A 26,113-nucleotide genomic window follows, 5' to 3' on the forward strand; every position below is an offset into this window, starting at 1 on the left:
CCAGCAAGCGGTGCTTAACAAATGATACGGGAAATCCTTTGGAAAACTTCTTATTGCCGTCCAAAATGGCCTCTCTGCAATTACCACCCTAAGCCAGTCAAAACCACTGCCAGAAGTGTGCTGATTTCAATGTTAATCTTATCTGCAGAAGAGTATCCAGGGCATCAGCTTCACTGATGTTTCCAGGAAGAGGAGCCCTAATCAAGCATTTTTCCCTATGAATAACAGACAAGGAATGTCTCTGCTTGGCCAGTAGCAGCTTATGAAAAATTAACAAAACAGTGTAAAATCTGTTTGGAAGCAAGGGAGAGCTAGCAGAGGGTGTGATTGCTGCCTTATCAGCCTCAAGTTGCGTGAGTGGAGGTTTAGATTGGGTATTAGGAAGAATTTCTTCCCCGAAAGGGTAGTCAAGCATTGGAACAGGCTGCCCAGGGAAGTGGTGGCGTCACCATAGAATCATAGAACGGTTAGGGGTGAAAAGGACCTTAAGATCTAATTCCAAGCCCAAGGCCCTGTCTAACCTGGCCTTGAACACTGCCAGGGATGGAGCATTTGCTCCTTTGGTCAACCCATTCCAGTGCCTCACCACCCTCACAGTAAAGAACTTCTTCCTTACATCTAACCTGAACTTCCCCTGTTTAAGTTTAAACCCATCACCCCTTATCCTATCGTTACAGTAGCTAGTGAAGAGTCCCTCTCCAGCATCCTTGTAGCCCCCTTCAGATACTGGAAGGCTGCTCTGAGGTCTCCACACAGCTTCTCTTCTCCAGGCTGAACAGCCCCAAAGTTCTCAGCCTCCTTGGAGGTATTTAAAAGATGTGCAAATGTGGCACTTACAGGTATGTTCAGTGGTGGACCTGGCAGTGTTAGGTTTATGGCTGGACTTGATCTTAAAGGTCTTTTCCAACCTAAACAATTCTATGATTCTATGATTCCACCAGTACATATGTTGCAAGGACAAGGCTGACCCATGAACAACCTGTCGTTCCAAGCTAGCCTAACCAAATCTGCAAGCTCAAATGAAGCCCTATGGAACTGGTCTACAGTGCTAGATGCCAATCACCCAAAATGGAACTCTCTGCCTAATATATTGATGGGTTTACTTATGAAAATAATTGGAATCATTACTGATTTCCCCCAAGCTTCAGCTCCTGCAGCATTGCAGCAATGTGAAAGCCGCAGTCCAGAACACCCACATGTTTTAGAGAACTCTGAATGTGCCGCAGAAATAGTCAAAGAACCACATCCTACTTCAAGTATGAATCTGAGCCTAACCAGCCCCAGCTTAGTGACCTGACCCATAGCCCCTGAAGGCACCGAATGGGTCACGTTGGCTTTTTACTAGGGAATAACCCTGAAAAAGAAAAGCAAATGTTTACAAGCTCTTTTTCATACCAGCTGGGCCTGGTCATTCCCAACCAAACCCCATGATTCCGTATGGTCAGCAGCCTGCATGTGTCAGGGATAATTGCTAATGCTGGGATGGCTGTTCCTAAGCAAGTAAAAGCACTTTCAAGTGTATGCACGCATGCAGATTTGCCATGGCACTTCTTAGAGATCTGACAGCACACAGTGAAGGGTCAACAGTTCTCTCTGGAAGGCTGTGTTGATATCTGCTGCAAGATAACGCTCCCTGCAGTCAAAGAGACTTACTTGTTTTGTAGGCTCGTTATCAGTTGTTATTGTAAGTAAAGCAGTACTGTGTCAAATGCCCCTTCGTTTTGACCTCGTCATGGGCAGGACCCACTAAGATCTCATGGAATGTGAAATAATCATTAATACAGGCTCCCTGGCAGTGCTAATAAATCATACAGCTCAGCATCTTTTAACAAAGCAATAAAACTCCACCAAACACACATCAATAAACTGCACATAGGAGAACTCTTCCACCCCCAGCCTCTTCCCTCACGTTCCAAAAATGTGGAAAAGCAGGAGCGAATGTTGGCTCCCATTCTCTAATCCCCAAATCCCCAATTACAGCAAGGGAGCTGTAGATAACACAGATTTAAGACCCGGAAAGAAGCTTCTTCCAGAGGTAGAAGAAAGGTGTTAAATCAACAGTCCTGGGTAATGGATTCATTTACCATGACACTTCTCCATGTGCAGACATTCAGGCAGCATAATGCCTGTAGACCTTTGGTCTCCCATGCAAGTCCTTAAAAGAGGGGTTTGGTGGTACCTGGGCCTTCTGCAGCAAGCTGAATTTCACAGCATGAGGAGATTTGCCTGTGTAAGGAAGTGGGCAGGTTCACATATTAATCCTTCTAACACTCACTGAAGCCTGAGGGTGAATGCACGTTTATTGGCTTAAAATTAGCCTTTTCTTTACCGCTTCAAAGAACCCACTCCTGATTTCCACCAGGACCTGCTCAAAAACAGACTTCATCAGGACTCCTTCGCCTCTAACTTCAGACACGCAGACTGCAGGCACCTCAGGGATCACTCACTGCCCTTTACAAGAGTAAAAGGTGCTTTTAGGGTATGATGCATCTCAGTCCCATGCAGGTATATCCTGCTCTGCAGCATAGCAGGGCCTGGACAACCTTCTCTCCTTCACACTGTCAGAGGGACCATCAAGGTTCTGCACAGAACACTTCTTATTGGTGGCTTTTCCAAACTGCTGCCACGATTTGTTGCTCCTTCTCATGACTGGGGCTCCAGGCCACCATGTCCACCTTTTCTGGTTCACAACGAAGCAGGAGCTGCTCTATCAACCCTATATCTAGCTATGGTGAAGGCCACCAAGTCCTCTGTGTGCATCACCGGCCTTGTCAGCAAGGGCAGGATTTGCAGCAATGAATCAGAGAAGAAAGTTTTGCTTCCACCACGCACAACTCCTCCTCCTTAATCCAGCTACAATCCCTCTGCTAGGACACTTAAACAAATAGTTATGTTTTCAGGGTCACTGTGAAATGACGTTGTTTCCATCAAACAGAACTGCCTGAACCTGATTTACTGTTTTACTGTACATCCCTTCTGTGCTTCACAAAGAAAACAGCACACAAGGTTGCACGTCCTTGAGACCCTCCTGCTTGGGCTGCTAACTCCTTCATGGTGATGAGAAAACCCCAAGGACTATTAGTCTTTCCCACTCTGGGTTATAAACTGATCACCAGGAGGGAAGAAAACCACCCCTTCCCCCAAATACATGTAATATTACACACTTAGGAGCAATCGGGTTGTGTGTGAAGCTCCTAGATGCAGTTATTTGCTGATAGTGGCCAAAAGGTACCATGGGTCTGTCCAGACAGTGAGAATTGTGATGTGTCCTCAGGCACCAACACCGAGCAGGGAGGATCTGGGGGCTCTGGGTAAGGGTGGTCTAACCTCAGCAGAGGATATCAGGGAACTAAGGAGTGAGCTAGAGCCCAACCAGGCTCAGACTCAGGATAAAAAACCTCAGTGGGGACTTGTCTGTGCTTTAGACAGAGGCTTTAATTACTGGCACTGCATACAGATAGATGAGCAGTAACCATATATAGCATCACCACCGACTATCCTAGGAACATATATATGGCCAGGACTCAGCTCTTGGATTCACCTAAATTTAGGTGTCTAACTCCCATTATGATCTGCAGAGAGATGGTCAGTACTAGCTCAGTGCCCTACTTACTAACATCTCCATCCACTTTGAGGGCAGATCAGACATTGATACATAGATCACTGAATCTATGAGCTGAACACCTCTCACAGTGCCTTGGCTTCATGCTGTAGGACAGTATTCCCATGCCTGGTTGGGTGAGCCCCATGGAAGCTGGAAAAAACAAAGGAATCCCTTGGAGCGCCTACCCTACGTGTACCCACCTTCTCACACTCCCCAGTGGTATAGAGGCTCCTTGCCCAGCCAAAGACTCAATGCACCAGCACAGCTATATTATATAGATTATTACATAATTATATAGATTGTGTATAATCCATATATATAATCTATGTATAGATTATATAGAGAGATAATAATCTATAATATAGGTTATTATAGGAAAATAACCTATAGGCCTACAGATGCAGGGGGATCAGATCTACCTGAGCAGGAGCACACAGACAAGTGCATGTCAAGTCTGCACCCTCAGAGTTCATCAGGGATGTACTGATGCTCCTTACAGGCTGCTGCCCGCTTGGGAGGGGAGCCCTGTGTGCAGGCAGCGGTTTTCAGTTCTCATTCTCACTAAATCCTCAATCCAAACCTTTCCCTTTGGCTGGAAGTCTGCAAACACTAGCAAAACCTTTCCCGTTAATCTTTCTTCATCTCACTAAAACAACACAGACTGTCTGTCTCCAGGGAAGGCTGTCACAGGATATGGGGGAGGAATCTATCATTTGTAATGCACGGAAATATAACTTACATGTATCAAAGGCATTTTCTCTAAAAAACAAATAGGCAGCAAAGATAGGGAGGCCAAATCCCCACTGCCTTCCTTGCAAGCTACTGTGCTTAGCAATGGTCTGAGCAAACCCAATTAATTTGATATGTAGATTGCACAGATTAGCAATTGTGTTCCAATAGCAAAGTCCACCAGGAGCCCCTCTCGCTTATGTTTCTGTACAGCTCCTCATTTGTTACCATAATACATAGCGGCACCTATCTAAATCCCTTCAATTTACGTACTGCTAGGTATGCATCCTTGGCTTCCAGCAGCACTTTCTAACTGAGAAATACAGAGAGCTCTGAAAACTTTAACTCTGAAAACTCTCCAATGTCTACACCAGGTGTAAAAGCAAAAACCTTGATGCTGAGGCATCGAGTGGCTCAATTTCACCATTATCACAGAAGCTTGGAACCGAACTGAACTGTCTTTAGAACACAATTTCTGATGGGCTTCACACTTTAACCATCAGGGCTCTTGCCCCCTCCAACACCTCTGGCTCCATCCAAATTTAACTCTCAATGGGATCAGATCCAAATGTGCGACCCTGGGCACAGTAACAACCCAGCTGAGGGGGCACAGGAAGAATCACAGAATGGTTTGGGTTGGAAAGGACCTTAAGATCATCCAGTTCCAACCCCTTGCCATGGGCAGGGACAGCATACTCTAAACCATGTCACCCAAGGCATGTAAGGTGAAAAAACTTCTGAAAGCTGAAAAATGCTGCACTATCTGTTCCTAGAGTGGAAATTATTCTTTCAGCCTGATGAACAGTTATCTCTCGAGTAAAATTGCCTGACGTAGAAGTACATCGTCAAAGTTGCATGAGAGTCTAATGACATTTATTTTAAAGCCAGAGATGCCCCTCTAAAATGAAGAGGTTTGTAATGCTGGGAGAGAATCACAGTGATGACAGAGGGGTAGGGAAAGCTTTGGGGTTGGTTTTTTTTTTGTACTGAATCAACTAAAGAAACATGTTCTGCTGGTTAAAATAAAGCAAGCAAGATGTCTGATGAATAGTTCTACTGATAGTGAACGGATTTCTGTATTTCTAAAAACATGAGCACTTCATAAATACCCTGAAATATTCTGTCATCGCCAGACAGAACATGCCAGTTTTCTATAAATACAGACATCTGGCAGCGGTTTCTTCTACTGTTATGGATTTCTGGTGTGAAGAATGCTACTTTGTAAGCAAATGCATGTTGGAAATTATTTTCATATGCGACAGGTTACATTAAAGAGCAAGAAAGATTTGCTGGGCAGAAGCGTGTAACAAAAACACTGTGATCCCATACTGCTCCTGACTCACTGTATGAGGTTGCCTGCACCATACTTCAGGCATAAAACACAATCCTCCAAGCAGTGCTGTGAAGCCTACTTAAAACGTGCCCACAAATTGCACTGAAACTTGAAAACGATACTTGGTGTTTGGCGTCGTAATTCCAGCCATGGAGAAACGTCACTGAGAAAACAGTGAATATTCAGTATCAGTGAAGAGCAGCATGTGTGCAAACCTCCCGAGGGGTGCCACAAACGACAGGCAGGTATATAAAACCCAGTGCTATAGGGGCTGTACCATGACTGACTTTTCTTTTGGTGGGATTTCCAGCCAGGTCTCTGCCCTAATCTGGTCCCTGATGCAACCATTCACAGAATTGCATCAGACAGAGAGAAAGCTGGGGACACATGGGGTCACTGCAAAGATGTGAGAATGGGGGGACACCTTACATCACTTGGGGCTTGCTCAGGCTGAAGATGGATAGTAATCTCGCACTCCAAGGGTGACGGAAGACATCTTTGTGTAAGGACATGGATTATGCTTTCTACCTGCATCTGCCTTGCTCACCAGGCTCCCGATGACAAAATCATCAGCATCAGTAGGTAAATCAATTCTTGGCTGCAAAACTTTCCTTTCTGGTTAACATAAGCCAAGTGTAAACACTCCCTCACAGGTTAACAAAAGCCAGCAGCCCAAACAGGGATAACACCTCAAGGAAAGGGGAGCCAGAGTTGGGGGGAAGTTGAAAAGAAAATGAATCACAGGCTTTCCTCACTTTTGCCAGTGATCAGGCATTTAGGGTGTCTCTGTTGTTCCTCACCGCCTTTAAACCCTGGTTGGGGTGAATGTTTTCCAACTGGAGCCATCAAAAGAGCAGGACCCAGAGCTGCTCTCAGCATCCAGCCCCAGCTGCCCGTCTTCCCTATTCCCTTCAGTAAACACCACTAATTCACCAGCTCCATTAGCACTCTTTTTTCTTCTCTCTGAAATCACCCTAAAAGCATTTTGGAACCAGAGACAAAGAGACCCACTAAACCCAAAGTCTCCAGACAGCTCTCAGCATGTGTCAAAGACTTGCTTAAAAAATCCAAATAAAGACAAACCCAAGGAGCCTCAATACCCTGTGTTATCTTTGCAGGCTGGCTGCAGCCTTATCAGCTCTGACAGAAACCAGCATTGAAGAAAAATCCAGTAGCCTTTGGGTGGAAGCTGGTTCCTAAGAAAACACACAGGCGAATTGCTGGAAGTTGGTACAAGAGGAGAGGGTGAGTGGGTAAGAGACGGCCTGAAAGCCTCCGCCGTCAGCTCGCTGTTCTCCATCAGGAAATATGTTGCTATGTATGATCTTTATATAATTCACTTCTCAGACTTCACACCCACTACGCAGGCCAAGAGCTACAAGGGTGAACAATTACTCAAAATGCTGCTTGATCTCATTAGGGACCAATGGAGTCCAGGCAAAGCCAACAGCTCTTGGTACCAGGTTTTGAAGCACATCAGAAATGGAAGACAGAAGATCATGTCCAACACTGGTGTCAAGTACCACTGTCCTGATGAAGAAGGATAATGATGTCTTTTTCCCCACCCTCAGTTATAATAAAGATGCTCTTTTCTGGATAAACTCTCCATGGAATAACGTAAAGAAGAGGCCCTCAGGGACATGGTTTAGTGGTGGACTTGGCAGTGCTGGGGTAACAGTTGGACCTGATGATCTTAAAGGTCTTTTCCAACCTGATTGATTCTGTGATTTTTATCACAAAAAGCAAAAGCCCTGTTTGCTCTCACATGTAACTCACCACCCACAGATTTTGGCAGCCACCTTGCACAGGAGCTGGACTTTCCCTTTGCAAGGTTGTGAGGGTCCCGCTCTCGAAAAAGGTATGAAACAGTCATAAAACACCTTTGCTTGACATGAATTGATGGGCAGAATGAGCTAGAGAGAGAAGAGCTGTCTCAAGGCCAAGGGCTGCTTTTCAGCATCTCATTTATAACACGACAGAGGGAACAGACTGGAGGAAGGCCGTCTGCCTCTTGTCAACCCCAGAGGGAAGGACAGACAGACAGGCACACCCCAGGGAGCTGCCCTGGCACTATAAACTCCTTCGATACAGGGTAAGCAGCTTTCTACCTCTGACCTGACCTTCTTTTCCCCAGAGTCACAGAATCACAGAATCACAGAATCCCAAGGGTTGGAAGGGACCTAAAAAGATCATCTAGTCCAACCCCCCTGCAAGAGCAGGGTAACCTACAGTACATCACACAGGAACTTGTCCAGGCGGGCCTTGAACATCTCCAGTGTAGGAGACTCCACAACCCCCCTGGGCAACCTGTTCCAGTGCTCTGTCACTCTTACAGTAAAGAAGTTCTTCCTGATGTTAACGTGGAACTTCCTATGCTCCAGTTTACACCCATTGCCCCTTGTCCTATCACTGGATATCACTGAAAAAAGCCTAGCTCCATCATCCTGACACCTACCCTTTACATATTTGTAAACATTGATGAGGTCACCCCTCAGTCTCCTCTTCTCCAAGCTAAAGAGACCCAGCTCCCTCAGCCTCTCCTCATAAGGGAGATGTTCCACTCCCTTAATCATCTTTGTGGCTCTGCGCTGGACTCCTTCAAGCAATTCCCTGTCCTTCTTGAATTGAGGGGCCCAGAACTGGACACAATATTCCAGATGCGGCCTCACCAAGGCTGAGTAGAGGGGGAGGAGAACCTCTCTTGACCTACTAACCACTCCCTTTCTCATGCACCCTAAGATGCCATTTGCCTTCTTGGCCACAAGAGCACATTGCTGGCTCATGGTCATCCTCCTATCTTCCTCAACAGCCAGCAAAGCTTGAAGTGATGCAGCTGGGCCCCAAAAATGTCCTTTTTTTTCCTTTTCTTTTTCTTTATTTCCAAGTTTTTCCCAAGGTAACATTGCAGGAGAGGCAGAGGAAAGAAGCAAAGAGAACTGCAAGTGTGGAGGGTGCACAACCAGGCTCAGGCCCTCACACCACAGCACTCTCAGAGGCACTGCAACCCCCAGCACCCAAAAATCATAAAGTAGACTTCAGAATAGCAGGACTGGTTTAGAGGAGCCATTCAAAATGTGCTTTGGTTCTTTCTTTATTTCCCTTCTGGTGCCTAAGCAAGGTTGATGCACGCAACTCGTATTTTCTATCTACGTTTCAAAATCATCAAGGGTGAAACCTTATGGGTTAGGTTCTCTTTTTCTTCAGCTGAAAGCCGAATTATTTCCCACTGCCATTCCCAGAAAAATCATTGTATGGTGAAAAACCCAGCATCAGAATCCTTGTGTAACAGTTGCTACCACTTTAGCCTATGCTTAGGTCCTCTGTATTTCAAATAACTGTAGCATACTGTGCAACACGTCCTCAGCAAGTGTTTCTTTAAATACAAGCAATGTTCAGGAGCTTAAAAGTAAGTGTGTGCTCAAACACTTGGTAAAAATGGTGTCTGAGATCAGAATCTTCTGCAGTTGCAAAAGTGCATTGAAGTACTCGGGTTTGTACTGCCCCTTGCATGTCTCCAGTGTTATGCTGCATGGGTTTCAGTGGATTCAAACCAGGATGAATTCAAACTGATGTGTCATACACTATTTTCCTTGTTTTATTTGACTTTAATTACTTCTTAACAGCCCTGCTGTTTGAAAAATCTCTCTCAATTGAGGGTGTTGGTTCTGCCTAGGGCTGCTTGGCCCTTTTCCACTGAAATGCCCTTTCAACAACCAACCATCTCAAGCCTTTCCAAGCAAAATCAAATCATTTGGAAGAGCCTCTTTTTCCGTGCCTGTGTGAAAATTTGCACTTCTCAACCCTTTTCCTCTCCCCTGGATTTTAGGTTGGCTTTTCTTTGCAGCTTTCCAGGAGGGAATAGAAACCCATGGTGGGCTCCAGCCGGATGTGGAGCAGCGAGAGCTTAGAATCTTAGAAGCACAGAATAGTTTGGGTTGGAAGGGACCTTCAAAGGTCATGTAGTCCCACCTCCCTGCAATGAGCAGGGACATCTTCAACTAGATCAGCCTTGTTATTAGCACGCATGGAAGCACATTGCTGCTGCTGCTTATGATGATGATTAATTATATTCATATATTTATTATTAACATAATGCAATTATAATAATATTTGTTAATAATCTCTGTAATTGTTTTTTCATTTGAGGACTTTTGATAGTTGTGTCCATAAAAAAAACGAGCATGGTGCAATGCCTAAGTCTCCCTAACATCAACGATGAAGTTTGTACCAAGCAAAGAGGGGATGACTGGACTTGTGATTCCACATACAAACCACACCAGGTACATGGTACAAGCTCTTCAGCCTGTGTATGAATGATACATTTGCACCTATTTTACCTTGGGCGCTTGCCCAGGGTTTGGGCACAAGATTATCTGTCCTGTATCATAGTATTGCAGCAGCAGCAAGAAATCCTTATCAAGGCAACGTCTGCTTTGCACAGGGTGCTACAGGTGAATATGGGATCTCTAGTTTCTCAGGTTTATGTGGGTAAAATAGAACATTGAGTCTGGTTTTTGGAGGGAGCCTTTGTCAGAGCAAAACTAAGTCTCTATACAAAGAGCTATTAGCAACTTACATTTAAGACTGTAGCTGTCTCATTCATTCTGGGTTTGACAGCCCTTAACACAACAAAACAGCTTTGATACAATCTGGTGCAATTGGAACCCCAATACTGGAAAAAATCACACCAGCTATAATAACAACTGCCTTACACTGTGTTCATCCTATCAACCAAAACCATTGCTCATTTGCTGACCTGCTCCGAAAGCAGTATTAAACATTTTAGGTGTTGTAGTCCTCCTTGAGCTCTGCCTTAACATCCATCTTGTAGCAAAATACCCTCCAACACATGCTGCAGACAGAAGGCCCTGCTCCGGTTTTAAGGCTGGGATACGGCAGAAAGCTTACTCAATTATGTTGGTGCATTTTTCATCTCCCCCAGACAAGTTATTCATTTGCTGGTTGGGTTTTATGCATTAAGTATAAGATCTACATTACTCTTGCAGAGGTAAAACACCTGTAAGTATGCAAACAAAAAGATCTAAATCAAGAGGCCATTAAAATCCACTCAGGCTTATTCCTCTCTGCTGCTGTTTCAATCAGTGTCCCTTTGAATTCGGCACTGCACATTTCTTCTTTCAAACACTTGTCTCAGTGGAAGTTCAATGCCAGTTTTCCTTCTGGAGAAAGAAACCCCAAAGATGTATTTTCAACCTCCCGTCTCAGTGTTTCCCAGATATTTTGAATCAGGGACTGCTGCCAAGGTTCACATTTTTCCACCGATCACCGCACACCCTCATGCTCTCAGCAGAAATCCATCGTGGTGACACACAGGGATGGACCCTGGAGCGGTTCTTACAGCCCCGTTCTTGTTGCCCTTATTGCAGTCCATGCAATAAGTCCCATGGAAGCAGGGGAACCGGTGCTTGCCCCTCTTGCATCGTCCAAGCCTGAGAAGATCTGGCAGATTTTAAAGGACATTTAAATTAAAAGCACATCCCTGCTGCCTATGAATAGTTATAATTACTTAGTACCAAGTTCTGATTTTCCTGGGTGCACCAGACTTGAGTCTTCCATGTGGAGTAACCCCAGCAGCATTAATGTAGATACTGAGACAAGCAGCAGGACCTTCCCCTCTCTACAAAAAGCTGGATCAATGAGCAAAAGCCACAGTTTCTCTGGGATGCAGGGTTATGATTCATCACATTAGACACGCATCAATCATCCCCAGACAGAATTCATCCACCACATCTCATAGGCGGACATAAACATCCTCACTCTAGAAACCCCCTACAAGCGCTGTTAATGCAGCCCTGCAGCGTTACCTGTGCAGCCGACTGGCTCTGTTCCCACATGGAATGTTTTGCGCAGATTTTTTTTCTCTGCCTTATTTTGGTAACCCCCTAAAGTGGTGTCGAAACTCAGGAGTCGCCATAGAGACAAAGCCAAGGCTGGGGAAACCTCTCTCCATCTCAGGCCACATTCACCTTGATACCAGGGTTGATGCACACTGTGCCTGGACCAGAGGGAACTTGGACACCAGCAGCACTGGTTGCAGCCTGTCTTTGCTGCTGGCTGTGCTCCTGATGCAGCAGTTCCTTCCTTCCTTGCAGCAGGCAAGCAGGGCAGCAAAGGCTGACAGCATTAACTCGCTGCTTCCTAGCTCCCCAAAATGATGCTCCTCCCACAGAAGCCAAAAGCAGAGGCCAGAGAAAGGAAGGTTCCCATTTCTCTATAAAGCAAGCCAGATTTCAAGGGAGCACTGAGACAAACAGAAAACTGTCGTGACACGGCGTGTGGAAACTGTAATCTCCCAATGCACAAAAGTACTGTTCTCTGACTGAGCAGATCCAAGAGCACAAGCCAGCGAGGAATAATTACTGCCTGCTCAGAATGGCCCAAACCACTACTGGACGAGAAGCTTCGACCATGGTAATATACACTTTTTTCAATGGGATCCACCAAGGAAGGATCCAGGATCCAAATCTGATTTTCCAGTCTCCACATTCACTACCCCAGGCAGTGCATTTTGCACTGTGGACACTGCTGCATTTTACATTCCTAAAGGGTCATTTTATAAATGTTCACATAAACACACAGTCCTCCGTGAGCCTTCCTGCCATAATTGGGAATGGAAAAGGCTTGCTGCCTGTGGTCACGCTGCGACACCCCACGAGCTCAGGCCATGCTCCTCTAACAATTTAATCCATCACATTCTTTTCTAGGTTGGCTTCTTGCCGAGGTTACCTCTCAAAACACTGAAAAGCAAGGTCAGAAGAGCTCTTATGCCGGCACAAGGGAGTTAAAAGGCTGGGAGCAGAGCAGGACAAGGACAGGACAGTGATGGAGTCAAGTTCAGTCGTCTTCAGCTGCCAGGAGATTACACCTGAGAAGCATTTACTGCCAGGATCCGAGTGGCTGCAGCTGGGCTGAGAAAGGGAGGGCCCTATTTGTGCCACTAATGACCCAACTTAGCAGGAGAGAAATCAAGTGCTTGACCTTTCCCAACATCATGTGAAGCAAATGCTCCATATGACACTGCTCCAGCATTATCTACCAGGCACAGGTGCATGACTGCAATTAGAAATGACCAGCATTTCACACATAACAGCACCTTTCAACCCAACTCAGACCATACAGAAACACTGGGTGGCTCAATTACTACCTTCTTCCCACCCAACCTCCCCAGCAACTTGCCAGCTCAGGAAGCACCAATGATCATAGAAACATGGAACGGTTTGGGTTGGAAAGGTCTTTAAAGCTCATCCAGTTCCAACCCCTGCCACAGGCAGGGACACCTTCCACTGGAGCAGCTTGCTCCAAGCCCCTGTGTCCAGCCTGGCCTTGAGCACTGCCAGGGATGGGGCAGCCACAGCTTCTCTGGGCACCCTTTGCCAGCGCCTCAGCACCCTCACAGGGAAGAGCTTCTGCCTAAGAGCTCATCTCAGTCTCCCCTCTGGCAGGTTAAAGCCATTCCCCCTTGGCCTGTCACTACATGTCCTTGTCAAAAGCCCCTCTACAGATTTGCTATAGGCCCTTTTAGGTACTGGAAGCTGCTCTAAGGTCTTCCCCATGAAGCCTCACATCTATTATTTGGGAATTAAATTGGAAGTTACAACACCTCTCTGCACACTGGTAGATCATAACCTCAGCATTCGGTTTGTCCCAAGACCACTTCTCACCCTTACCCCTAAATCAACTTCCGCAGAGAACAATGCTGCTGGTTTGTGTCCACAACAGATTTATTCCCCCCTTCCAGCAGCTCACACCGCCTGCACCTTCAAGGAACAGTAGCTGCTCAAAGCGAATGGTTCCTTCTGGTTTCTGGGAATAAAAGGCTGCCCTCCATAATCAGGGTATTGTTCTCCCTAAATGGACCCAGACTCTGTAAACACGCTCCTCTGCACAGCACTGGGAGGGCAACTGGGAGCGTGTGTACCCGTACATGGAGGGAATGTGTCTTGTTCTAAAACCCAGTAAATTATGTTAATTCATTTCCTCTGCCTAAACAGTGGTAATAAGCTTCAGGAAAGGAGGAGGAAAAAGTAAACAAGAGTCAATTACAAATAGGTGAGGGGGAGAGGTAACTGCATAACTTCACCAAACGTCTCCTTTAGGGAAGGACATTCACAATACAGCTTGGATGGTCTCCACGCAGCCTTCCCTTGGTCCTACTGAAGGTATAAATGTGACCATAGCAATTTTTTTCTTTCCTTTGATAAGTTTTCAGCCCATTTGCACAAGTTCCATCTTCGAAGCTGGGAAATGAGCCCCCACCAGTGCCCTGATACATCACCGGGGGGCTTTGTTCCACATGTTATACAAGCGCTCTGGTGACTGAAGCCAATGCGAATAGTCAGAGCCTATTTGTAATGTTTTCCAACAGGGAAATAATTTCACTGAGCAAACTACCATGCTTTCACTCAAACCCCTGATTAGCACAGTTTGAAAACAGGGCAGCATACTGTTCAGGGAATTAACTTGCTTGACCCCTAGTCTATAATGGCACTGAAATAATCTGAGAGTCAGGCGAAGTTGAAAAACTCTTGGAAGACCACACTGAAAGAATTTACTGGATTTATTGGATTTTCTAGGATAAAAGAAAAATAAGCCTCAAATTCCACTTAGCTGGTCTGTGGTCTTCAGGAAGACAAGCTTTTTCTCTTGATACCGGAAGAGGAATGCTGCCTATGCTGAGCAGCACTTTGGGGGGCTCCCTTTAGATATAGATCTTTCTTCTTCAATGGAAGCTCTCAATAAATAGTAATAATTATTATAAATACACAGCTCTATTGCTGTGACTACTTTTGAGTACACCTTGCTGTTTTCTTCCTTGAGATTAGCAGTAAAACATAGGGAAAGGGGACCAATCTACATCTCTGTTAGTGAAGCTACAATCCTCCTCCCAGTGGGAATACAGGGGAGAAGAGCCCTGAACTCAACTATTCAGCTTAAATATCCTGAAGGTACTTCACCAACTGCAAAGGACTAGTCTGATGTTTCCAATGAAATTCCAATGACAGGAATAATCCTGTATACATCACTACCACAAAAAACTGCTTGAAATCCTCCAGATCCTCTGGCCTACCCCTGTTTGAGTAAGGGTAGAATCAGGAAAAACATTCTGCCTTGGTGATACAAGCAGGACCTTGCTTCCGTTTGGATAAAACACTGCCCCATCCCTACCTTGTGGCTCCTCCAGCCCCTGAGCAAAATGCTCTGACAAACCTCAACCACTTCTTTGTGCCTCTTTGTACCCCGAAACAATAGCTGTGTGCTGAGAGCAGTGGTAAACACTTTCAGATAACAAATCCGGCAATTAGGAATCTACTGTCCAAAGCCAGTTCCTTTGCATATGCAAATAGCTCCCTAATACGTTTAGGATTCCTTGTCAATGGAACCTGTCAAGGAACAATAATCACCTGTCATTAAGTCAAAAGCTCCACTCTCATTAGTCGTTAACATAATTGAACCCAGCAATACTGCAATTCTGATTGGTTGTGAACACCAGGAGGAGGAAAGATACTCATCAGCTCTCATCTGTTAATCTAGTTTTATATTAACTATTGCAGATCACAGTGAACCCTCCCGTGGCTTGGTGCCACACTATAGAGAACTGAATCACAGCCTGGTTTTACAAGGGCCCAGTTTCTGCTCTCTGGTGAGGTTATAAATTCAAATTCACAGCTACTCAGCCACAACTCACTGAACCTAAAGGGACGAGCATCACCTTTATAATGGAGCGCAATATCCGAATCTGAATATTAAAATACGAAATGACTTATCAGAGCACAGAGCCTGATCTCCATGTGACGGTGGAACTGGAAACTCTTCTCCCAGTTTCCCACTTTAAGCTGTCCCAAGATGCATTAAACACTTCCTAATATTACTTGTCTGGCTGAAGAGACACTGATTCAACCAGAAGGAGAATGGCTACAGCATTCTCTCTTGGAAGACTATCCACACTCTGAAGGAGTTTTAGCCACTAGTTTCACATTGACTGGCCGATGCCAAACAAGCGTTCTTCCTTCCACGGAGTCTGCAGTATTGCAGAGATGTTCTACAACATCCAGAGATCTGTCCTGTTGTTCATTAACCCTTCGTCCTTGTAACACAGTTCATACACCTGCAACTTGTCTGACATTTGTCATTGCTTAACCAGTGTTAACACACACATTTAGCTGAGAATAATGCCCGAGAAAAATAGTTTCCTCAAGTACTCCAACACACACAAATCTATTACTTGAGAAGAAAAAGGAGGAAAAGAAACTAGGTCGCATTGCTCCAGCATCTGCAGCAGCCTAACTCCAGGAGTTTGGCTTGTTCAGCTGTAGGAGGCTGTTGGGGCTGAGTAACTGTCCCTTCTCCCTCCCTTTGGAGCTGATTTATCTTCACTTCTGTCTATAAAAAGGAAGATTTAAATCCATATAAGCAATAGTAAAATACTAGCTACGACAATGAACCTCCCTTCCCCTTTTACGACAGAACGCTTCTACTCAAAGCCGACTAAGCATCACGCCTATATGTGGGGGCATCAGGGAGGACACAGTTGAAAACAGAAATACAGCCCCGGATTGGAAGAGCTGCATCCCAACCTCCTCCTCAGAGCACACACGCTGCCCACTCCAAATCCTCTCCCAAGGCTTGGCTGCACCAGGTCTCCAGAGCAGCGGTATTAATTCAGCCTGATTTTCTCTTGGAGGTTGGCTAATGCTCCCATTTCCATCCATCTCCTCCTCCAGCTTTTATTCTCCTCTCCAGAATATCTTGTTCTGGGTAGAACGAGCAAGCCCGCAATTGCCAGGAAGAGTCTGCACAACTCCAGTATCAGACTCTTACCATCACATCCATTCAGCAGGCATGTGTGAGCAAACCCAGCAAGGAGAATATGAGCTTAAATGCCTATTGCACAAATCAAGTCCACATTTCTGCATTTGTCTGCTGTTCATGTGGTTTGATCTAGCATGCACATAATAGTGACAGCTCCTAAAATACCCACCGAACTCACCATCACCCCAAGTGGCACCTAGGGTATGACACCTCCTGCATTACCCACTTCTCAGTCACTCGACAGAACACCCAATATTGTGTAAATCTGTCATAAAATAAATTAACCAGACATAAGGAGAAATGATTTTGGGTCACATCAAGCTGGAAGCCACTCGTAGAGAGGCTAAGAATAGAGGTGCAGCGATCCTGAGAAACATTAACCTGCTCTGAGAAGCCTCTGTTCCCAATTTACATTTTTCTTCCCTTAGTGAAGCTCAAAATTAAGTTTGAACACTTAATGGAAGTAGCAGCCTGGAGTTGTTGGCTGAATTTCTCCCTGAAAATTGGAGTGGTCGGGACGAAATAAAAACGTTAGGTTATTCGCAGCGCTGCTGGATACTGTGTTTCTACAGCGATACAATGGCGAGACTGTGTAATCAGGGCAAGCAACCAAGCTCTATGCAGCCCATGTTTATTTGACTAGGAAAGGGAGGAAAAAAAATAAGGGGAAAATCAGAGATGTGAATGGATTCAGCAGCAAACGGCATATATTAACTTGCTAAATAACACTCAGGCCAGTCTTCAGCCCCTCCACGCTTAGCAACACTGCCAGAAGAACGGCGCCCTTTCTTTTGGGGATAAACCCCTCTTGCAGTTAAAGCAATGAATTTCCAAGCTGCGTTCAGCCCTGGCAGTGCACCAGCCACAGTGGGCAGAAGCAGTGTGTTTCTGGAATAAAAATATGGAATCCAAGCTGTCTGGTGAAGCAGGCAAACAGCAGGATCCAAAGTACCGCACTTAACCCACATCTGTCCTGTTGTACATGGGGGATCCACACAGAGGTTGATATAACAAATAATCTATGTAAGTCATCCTTCAGGGATGGATCCGGAGCCCATGGGAGTGAGTAGGAGTCATAGCACCTACACTCTGAATCAGGTCCTAACCTGTTAAAACTGGCGTGGGCAGCATCTGCATATCTCGTACAACATCAGGGCAGCAGGATCGGATTATTCAAGTTTACTTTTGGAAATGTTTTGCTCTTCCCTTAATGCCACAGCTACCAGACTCAACAGGCTTGCATCAGACAGGGGTATTTACAACTTCTACATGCACACTGGCTCTACTCTTTAAAGAAGTCCCTTATATAGAAGCATAGAATAGTTAGGACTGGAAAGGACCTTAAGACCATCTATAGTTGTGTCACCTTGGTGCCAAAAATTAGGGCAGGTCAATACAGCTAAGTATGTATGGGGGGCATTTATTATTAAAGAAAGCTCCAAGTCAAGACTGATTACAAAGAACAAGGAAAGGAACAGAAATCCAAATTAAACATTCAGAACAAGATCAAATACATTTCAGCTTGATCAGCCCACCAGAAAAGACAGGAAGAGGTCAGATAAAAGACAAACAACTTGAAACAAGACAAAATGAGCAGGTTAATGAAAGAAAGGGGAGAAAGGAGCATTTCCACTGACTCCTGTAACACTGGGATACGAACCTTTTGAGCAGCATGATTTTTTTTGTGTACAAGCACAAGTAGAAGCTGCATGTCTCAGGAAAATCAGAAAGCTCCACTGGCTCTACTCCCACTGAATGAACAGAGCTGTGACTAAAGGGTGTTGGGGAGTTTTTGTTTAGATTCAAACTAGGCAGAGGAGGACTTCTGCATTATTATTCTCTTCTTTGAATGGAAAGTTTTATCTCTTCCAATAATTAATCTGAAAGTACACAGCCAGACAGTGACCTTCTCCACTGCCTTCACACTATTCCATAACAGGTATTCTGCTCCCAGATGTACCAGCGTTGCTTGTGGCAAGACTGTCTCTCTAAAAGGAATTCTTAGATGGGTCATTGGAAAAGATCAGCTGTACCAGGCAATTCATGCCAGCTGGCAAACTTCATTTTTAGTTAATAAATCAGTACCAGTGGTCCCAATCCTTGAAAAGTGGGTTCCTTCTTGCTAGTGAGTGTCACCTTGGCTTTTTAGGTTTGAATGACATTTTCTTCCTGAAAGAACCATTTTCCTGTAATTTCTCAAGCACCACCACATGGCACATGAAAGTTTCTCCTGTGGCTAAGAGTCAGGCTTTGGAGTCCAGCTTTTGCTGCGTACAAGTTCATCACAGAAAAGATGTATTTTAATTTGCTGTTTGCATCTTTTAATGAAGGTCCAAGCAATATATGGACTTGGAAAACGAGGTTATAAAAACTTTAAGGAAAATCTAAATTTATTTGAGCAATTTGCTGAGTTTTGTAATATTGCTAATAAAATAATAAAATAAAATCAACCCTCATTTTCCAGTATGATGCACGCTGTATTTTACGCTTAAACTCAGCCGCAATTTATAGCGGACGACGGAAGAAGGGAGGAAACGGGGTTTAAGAAAACAAGGAGGATTTTCTTAGGTTGGCATGTTGACTCTAGGTATAAGTCATGCTGGCAGATTATTCACGAGCAAGTTCTCCAAGAGCACCATTCAAAAAATGCCCCAAACTTAACCAGAAGATATGCAGTGACTTACATAAAGCCTGAATCAGACTGTTCAATCTGAACTTGCTTCTCTTTCACAAGTGAGAAATTACCTAATCGTTATATTTGGTAACAACCATCCAAGGAGTAAAACAGAAGCCAACAACCATCACTCTCATCTTGTCATTATTTATCTTTTCCACGCTTAACACCATTCACTCTTATAAACCCCAGAGTTACAGACTGGTAAATATGTTCACCAGAATGAAGAACTCATCTCCCACGAAACAACAAGAACCTTCTAGTATCCTATTCCCTTTTCTCCAACATTCAGAGAAACAAAAATGGCACATAACATTATTTCTGCAGAAATCACTGTGTTTTGAGGTGGCCCCATCAGCAAAGTCCCTGTAAAGCATCACCCAGGTTTGCAAACCAAGTGTCGCACAGAGAAGTGCCAGAGCAGAAAGCAATCAAGGTCCCATTCTTCCCCTCCCTACGCAACGCATTGAAAATGAAATCAACATCCAAACTAATTACTTTCCAGCAGAATATCAGCTTACTCACTAAGAGGAGTTGTTGCTCTTACCAAAAACTCCTGAGCATACCATATGAAATCTTGTTTAAGCCATGCGACCTAGCCAAGCACATCCCGATGTTACCGTATATGGTCACCAACGTGAATACGATGGCAACTTGACAGATTTGGAACAAATATTGTGTTGTGTGTCACTGAGATAATATGGGCAGGAAAATATCAGATTGTATTACCTGTATCCGACCGGAGGTGTGGAGTGGTAGGAGCTACATTGCTGCAGGACATAGTCACTAAAGGTTACTGAGCCAAGATGGCATTCACCCCTGCAGAGGAGGGCCAGGGCAGGACGCTGGGGCCTTTTATGCCCAGTATAGGGCTGCTTGGAGAGAACAGAGATGGATTGACAAGAGGAACGAGCCACCGGACATTCACTATTATCTTGGGTTGAGGGCCAACACTATCCGGTGCAGCTGGCAACTGGCTGAAGCTGCCACCCTATGCCTTGGCTGTCAGCCGAAGGCATAGTCACCCTTAGAAAACCACAGCATGCAGGTTTTGTTCTCAAAGAGTGGATTTTGAACACACAGAAGTTCTTCTCTCTACCCCCAAGGGAAAGAAGGGGCTTGGATATCTACCAAAATAGCTCCTGAAGAAAACTTCTTTGGTACTGGCTCTCAACAGAGATCCTTAGCCTAGAATAACATTGGTCACTGAGGAATTATTCCAGATTAAGGTTTTTGGAAGAGTTATTCCATTGCATTTGCAGGTGTAGGCAAGCCCTTAGCCAAAGTCTTTAAATTTCAACCCTGAAAGCATTGGTTCAAACTTAGCCAGACCTACCTTCTCCTTCATCCCTCCAGACATAGCAAGTTCTGCACCTGGACCTCTAATATCAGACCTGCTCTCTGTTTTGCGTGGTTACTTTGAACATATTGCCTCTTTCTGAAGAAACCTCTATCTTGGTTCTGAAGAACCTCTATCTTGGTTTGCTAAGATATCTCCTTTCTTGCAGTGTTCTGTACATCAGTGATGTGACACATCAGGTCACAAGAAGGACCAGAGCTGGCAGGCACAGCTCTGAACCTGGAAATACGTCCCCATTTGCTGGGAAGGAAAGAAAAAACCCAAGTTGCCGCATCAGCCCAATCACTCATCTCTGTGGTGCCCTTTGCCTTAAAAGGCATCACCTAAATGAAGATGTAAAAATAATACAACATAACATTTAATGCAAGATTGCAGCTGAGCACTCAACTGTCAGGAAATAGCAAAGCCGGAGCGCGTGGGCAACTTCACTCTGCCCCCTTGTGCAAATGCACTATGGCACAGCCCTTCCCCAACACCAGCACGCCATCAGCCGGCTCCAAGTTAACATCCTAACTCCAGCACAAGGTACTTTTGCCTAATAAGAGTGCAAGAGAAGGACCAGCACTTTCACTGAGAGCTTCCTCAGCCACCTTCTCCCCTCGATGGCAAGCCAGCGAGCACCTATTTAACTTCTGACACCTCAGATCGGAGGGTTGGAACCGCTTTGGGCCACACACGTCTCATTTGCAACCAGGATACGGGTATTAAAAGCTGTTTGGCCAAAAACAAAGAGCCCTTCTTCCTCCAGAGGAAAGCCTCACGACCTCAGGCTGGGATTTGGCCCATGGACTGTCTATAAAACCTGAGCGACTGAAGCAGGTAACATTTATACATCTCCAGTGGCCGAACCCACTGTATGAGACATGCGGAAAAAATCTGCAGGCACGTTAACAACCCAGCACGTTTTTCCAAGAACCTGAAATCATCCCAATGTAAATATCTAATTATTGGGGATATTCGACAGCACAAAATAAGGCTGTCGTCTCACCTCCGCTCACTTACAGGTTTGACCATCCATCTACATCCTCCGTTATCAAAAATGCTCTCAACCTTAAGGAGGTTCAAAGCAGGGTTTAGAGGTCAGGATTTTGTCTATATTTTACAGCAATGACACATTTTTCTTCTTTAGCACCTCTCTCTTGGTATCAGCATGTGAATGCTGTTTTCATGGGTTTAAAACAGTTTTCATGGGTTTAAAACTTTATTTCTACACTGGTTTTTAAACCCTATTTCTACATCATTTAAACTATGTTTCTATACTGTTTTTTAAACTCTATTTCTACATCATTTTAAATAACCAGGATCAGCTCTCCATCCACTCGTAGGAAAGATTTTTTCCAGCTCTGAAAAGAGTTCAAATAACCCAATTGCCAATATGATCCTATCAAAGTTACATTAAAAAGACCTTTCCATAGGAAAAATGACGATGTCCCAAAACTACTGGCTGTTAACAATCTATCGTGTCTTCCCACAACAGCAGCCCAGGGCACTTCATTTTCCAGGGGCAATAAAAGAGTTTGAGCAAGACAAGTGCAAACCAAACTGAAACAGGGTCAGCCAGGAAAGCAGCCGATGCTCCGCTCTCAACAGAGACAAACATCTTTTTGTCTTCTCCTGCCCACTTCAGATCTTTTCCGGAACTCCACCAACTTCTCGGGTCCATTGCAATAATATACATCCATGAGGTCATCTTAATTCATACACTACTGCCCATTGCCTACAACTTAAACTGAGTCTCCATTGTAAACCTTGCCTGGAATTCAAGCTTGCAGGACTTACACCCTATATACTGTTTTCTTTTTCATTCAGCTTCCAGCCGAATCGTTTTATAGTGGTTTTGCCTCCATAAAATATTTGCTTGGGAGCCAATGCCAAGAAGGAAAAAAAAGCAGCACACTAACCAAACCTTGGGGGTTTGAGAGTAATGCTCGCCCTCTCCTTTCCTACCCTCAGCCCCAAGGTTTATTTTTGGCAAGTTACTGCCCAAGCAGAGGGCAAGTTTAAACCTTTTAATTCGCAACTCCATGGTGCTGGATGATTTAAAGGTCTTCCAACAATTCATGCAACACTGATACTGTTGGGAATTGCAGCTGGAGCAATCTGCATCCTAAAGCCATACCCCATTCTCCTGGAACAATGAAGCCCCTCCTTTGTGACCGGAGCTGAAAGCATGGTTTCTCATTCAGGCTTTCCAAGGACAGCACCCACTAAGGTACAACACAGGCGAGAGCAGAGGAAAAGCCACTGCTCCATCCACTCTGATCCCAGAGCTTTGCTTAAAGTACCTTCCCATAAAGAAACTTCATTTTTCCTACCCCCCCTCGTCACTCCCAGGTCAATGCACTTCAATTTGCCTCTGGTAGGGTAACCTGTTTATTGAAATCTGATCAACTGCTGGAGCCCCAGCATTAAAACACGCTCTCGCTGTTGGGAACTGTCATTTGTCTGTCACCGAGGAAGTTAATGGATGTGTTTGTTTAGGTTGCGAGTGGGAATATACAGGGCAGAGGCTGGAGGGATTACGGGAGGGGAGAGGTATTTCTGATCCACAGAGGAATGCAGTTGCTTTGCTTTAAAATTGTCTGTGTGGTTTTTAACACATGCACAAGAAAAGCCCCTGGAAGTTCACCTGCGCCTAAGAGACCTCAGCAAACCCAGAGCGACCGCGCTCCATCCAAACCAGTGGCCCTGATAAGCAACGTGCAGAGTTCACGCCGACGGCACCAACAGCAGCTCCCTTACGGGGTCTCTCCGAGGGCACCACAAGTGCTTTTGGAGCTTAATCCCAACGGAGCGGAGGGAAGGGTGCGAGTCGCAGAGCTCCTTACCTCTGGCCGAGTCCGAGAATGCGATTATCCCTGCTAAAAGGAGCGCGAACTGCAATTCCATTTTGAAAACCAGATCCCTCCGTATCGCCCAGGCTACCGTCCTCTCAGACCTGGAGGCAAGAGAAAGGGAGAACGAAATAAATACTGGGGGTAGAAAAACCTCAAACTGCCCACAACTTTGCAGAGTTTCAAAACCCATTGCGAAGACTTAAGAGCAGAAACAGCAAATGAAAGAGCAACGTACTTGTAATTCATTCCTTGGCGCTAAGCAAGTAAAACTTTGCCCTCCTCTCTGCTTTAACCTGATATAAATCAAGAACCCACCGAGGCCAGTGAGCTCCTCTAAGTTTACAGTTAATGCATAATTCTTTGGTATCCTGTACAGAACCAGTCTGGAAGGCAAACAAAACGCGAGCAAGTGGCCATAAAACAAGATTTCAGGTTAACAATTTGCGGAGGAACTTAGGGAAGGGGGAGGAGGAATGTTACCTCTCCCATCAGCAGCCCAGAAAACTTTGTGTTGCTGCTTCAGTGCCCCTCAGACAGGCTCCGCTCTGGGTACGCGCCTTCCTCCACTCCGCAGCTTCTCTGAGCAGCACTGATTTTCCCTCTTCCTCTCCCCCCTCAAGTCCCACTTGTTTCCCTGAGCTCCAGAGGTGCGTCCCAAAGCAAAACCGCACTTAATTACCCAGCTTCTTGAAGATGCCTTCGCTGCGAGACGCGAACCCGGGGTAGATCAGGTTTTACATTAATTACACCCTGTTCTCCTCCTAAAACTCTCACTCTCTAAACACGGTCTGAATTCCTCACCCTTGTAAACTCCCCGGTTTAAACACACCGTGCCCCCAGGACACACAACAACCCGCGTACAGCATCCAGCAAAGCAAACACGGACGCTGTGCCACCAGCTTCGCCGCTCGCAGCGCGGAGCCGGTACGGAGCAGAGGGCGGGCGGGCGGGCGGCGGGGGCTCCCCCGGAGGCGGCAGCCGGGGCGCAGCGCGGCTCAGCCCCGCGGCGGCCGGTAACGGGATATTCGGGTCCGGGAAGAGAGGCTGGGCCGGGGGTTATGGAGGGTGGGGGACACCCTCCAGCTCTGAGCCGACTCAAGCGGGGGTCTCCCGGCCGCGTTGGGGGGGCACTTACCTTGCTTGCTGCGGGGCTCTAGCACCGTGCGCTGCTGGCGCCCATCACCGCCGCTCGCCGCCTCATGTCTTCGCGGCCACGGCGCCCGGCGGGGCGCTCCGCCGCCGGCCTCTACCTCATTCCCCCCCCCACCTTCAAGGGGGGCGGGAAGGGGCTGCCCGCTGCCTTCGGGGGTGCCCTCCCCACGGGGCGGCTCCCCCCCGTTCCACACCGGCTTTTTACCAACCACCCCCCTTCGCCCCTGGGGCGATTTTTAGCACTGGGACGAGGAGCTCAGGGAAAAGGTGGGGGGGGGGGGGGGGAGACCTTGTAAATTATTTTTCCTGCTTTCCGGGTCGGGCTGAGCGTGTGTGTGCGGGGAGGGACAGCGGGGACCTGACAGATTCGCCGCCGCGGGATGCCCGGTGATGCCGTCCTGCGGCTCGCCCAGCCGGAATCCCGTTTAAGGAGCGAGGGGAGGAGGGGAAAGGGGCTGGGGAAGGGGAGGGAAAGGGGGGGGTTGGGGAAGAGGAGGGGGGTCGGGGTGGGGGGGGAAGAGCCGGGGCGAGAGAAACGAGCGATAAAGCCACTTTCCCTGCAGGGCTTTGTGGCTGCGGGGGCCGAGCCGCGGCGGAGGGCGGTGCAGGGCCGCCCCGCTCCAAACTTCGCACCAATCCCCGGGAGCTCCCGCCCATCCCCGCCGGCCCGCGCCGCGCCGCTGCTCCCCTTAACCCTTCGCGGGACCGGCGAAGGGGGAGAAGCGCGGCTGCCCGCGGAACTCCGGCGCAGCCCGACCCGCAGACAGCGACCCAGTGCAGAGACCCCCTGGTACCCAGCGGGGCCCAGAGCATCCTCTGCCTTAACCCTGCATCCTCTGGAGCACACCGCAACCCCAGCGGTGGTGGAGATACCCCCACCCCAAACCGCTCCTATTTCCAATGCAAGGAGAGCTCCCCCACCTTCTTGAAACCCATCGCTGGGGTCGTTTTGATCTTCCGGCTAGGATGCAAATCGTGCCAGAAAGAGACGGGACTGAGCTAGACTAAACCAACTGGAAAATAAACAGTGGAAGCGTCTGCTGCTATAAATTAACTGTTACTATTATTTATTATTTACTTCCAAACAGGGCTCAGCTGATGCATCTGCTCTTACAGCGAATTTCTCTCTTCACAGGGTAAAAATCAACCTAGCAGAATTCACCAAACAGACTAAACAAATGACAAGAAAAAAAAAGCTGCCTCAATAGCTGTGCTTTTGGTGCAACGGTATTGCTGATGCTGTTGTTTATTAGATCTCTTATGTGATGCGTTCCAGCATGAAGGCCTCCTTGAAATTTAAGCTGTCCCAATACTGATAGGCACCCGGAGAACCCCTAAAGCCAAGCCAAGAAGTAGTCTGAACATCCATCTCATCTGTTTTGATAGGATTGTGGAATCACACCCTCTGTTATTATTATTATTATTACTAAATATTTTTATTCAGTGTTTCCTGATAGCATTAAATCTTGATAAACAAAATCAATGTGACAAAGCATTCAAGACTACACATACAGCCCCCCTGAACCAGAAACAGACAAAGCAACTGACCATACTGTTTTGATATTTTACATATTTATGTCATCGTCTTCAACAT

General features: G+C 46.2%; 1 protein-coding gene across 2 annotated transcripts in view; it reads right to left on the reverse strand.

Annotated features, from left to right (window-relative positions):
* Positions 1–25,057, reverse strand: part of FGFRL1 (fibroblast growth factor receptor like 1) — a 174,892-nt gene extending 149,835 nt beyond the window's left edge. The window contains exons 1-2 of one of the 2 annotated variants that reach the window (XM_065661288.1): positions 24,503–25,057; positions 23,359–23,468 (exon numbers count right to left, since the gene is read on the reverse strand). In XM_065661288.1, the coding sequence (XP_065517360.1) occupies positions 23,359–23,419 (61 nt within the window). In that variant the 5' untranslated portion in view covers positions 23,420–23,468; positions 24,503–25,057. Of the gene's footprint in view, positions 1–23,358; positions 23,469–24,046; positions 24,087–24,502 lie in introns of those variants that run through there. The other variant, XM_065661307.1, reaches the window with a different exon arrangement.
* Positions 25,058–26,113: the final 1,056 nt, after the last annotated feature.

Source organism: Lathamus discolor, chromosome 1 (assembly GCF_037157495.1).
Source record: "Lathamus discolor isolate bLatDis1 chromosome 1, bLatDis1.hap1, whole genome shotgun sequence".
NCBI lineage: Eukaryota > Metazoa > Chordata > Aves > Psittaciformes > Psittacidae > Lathamus > Lathamus discolor.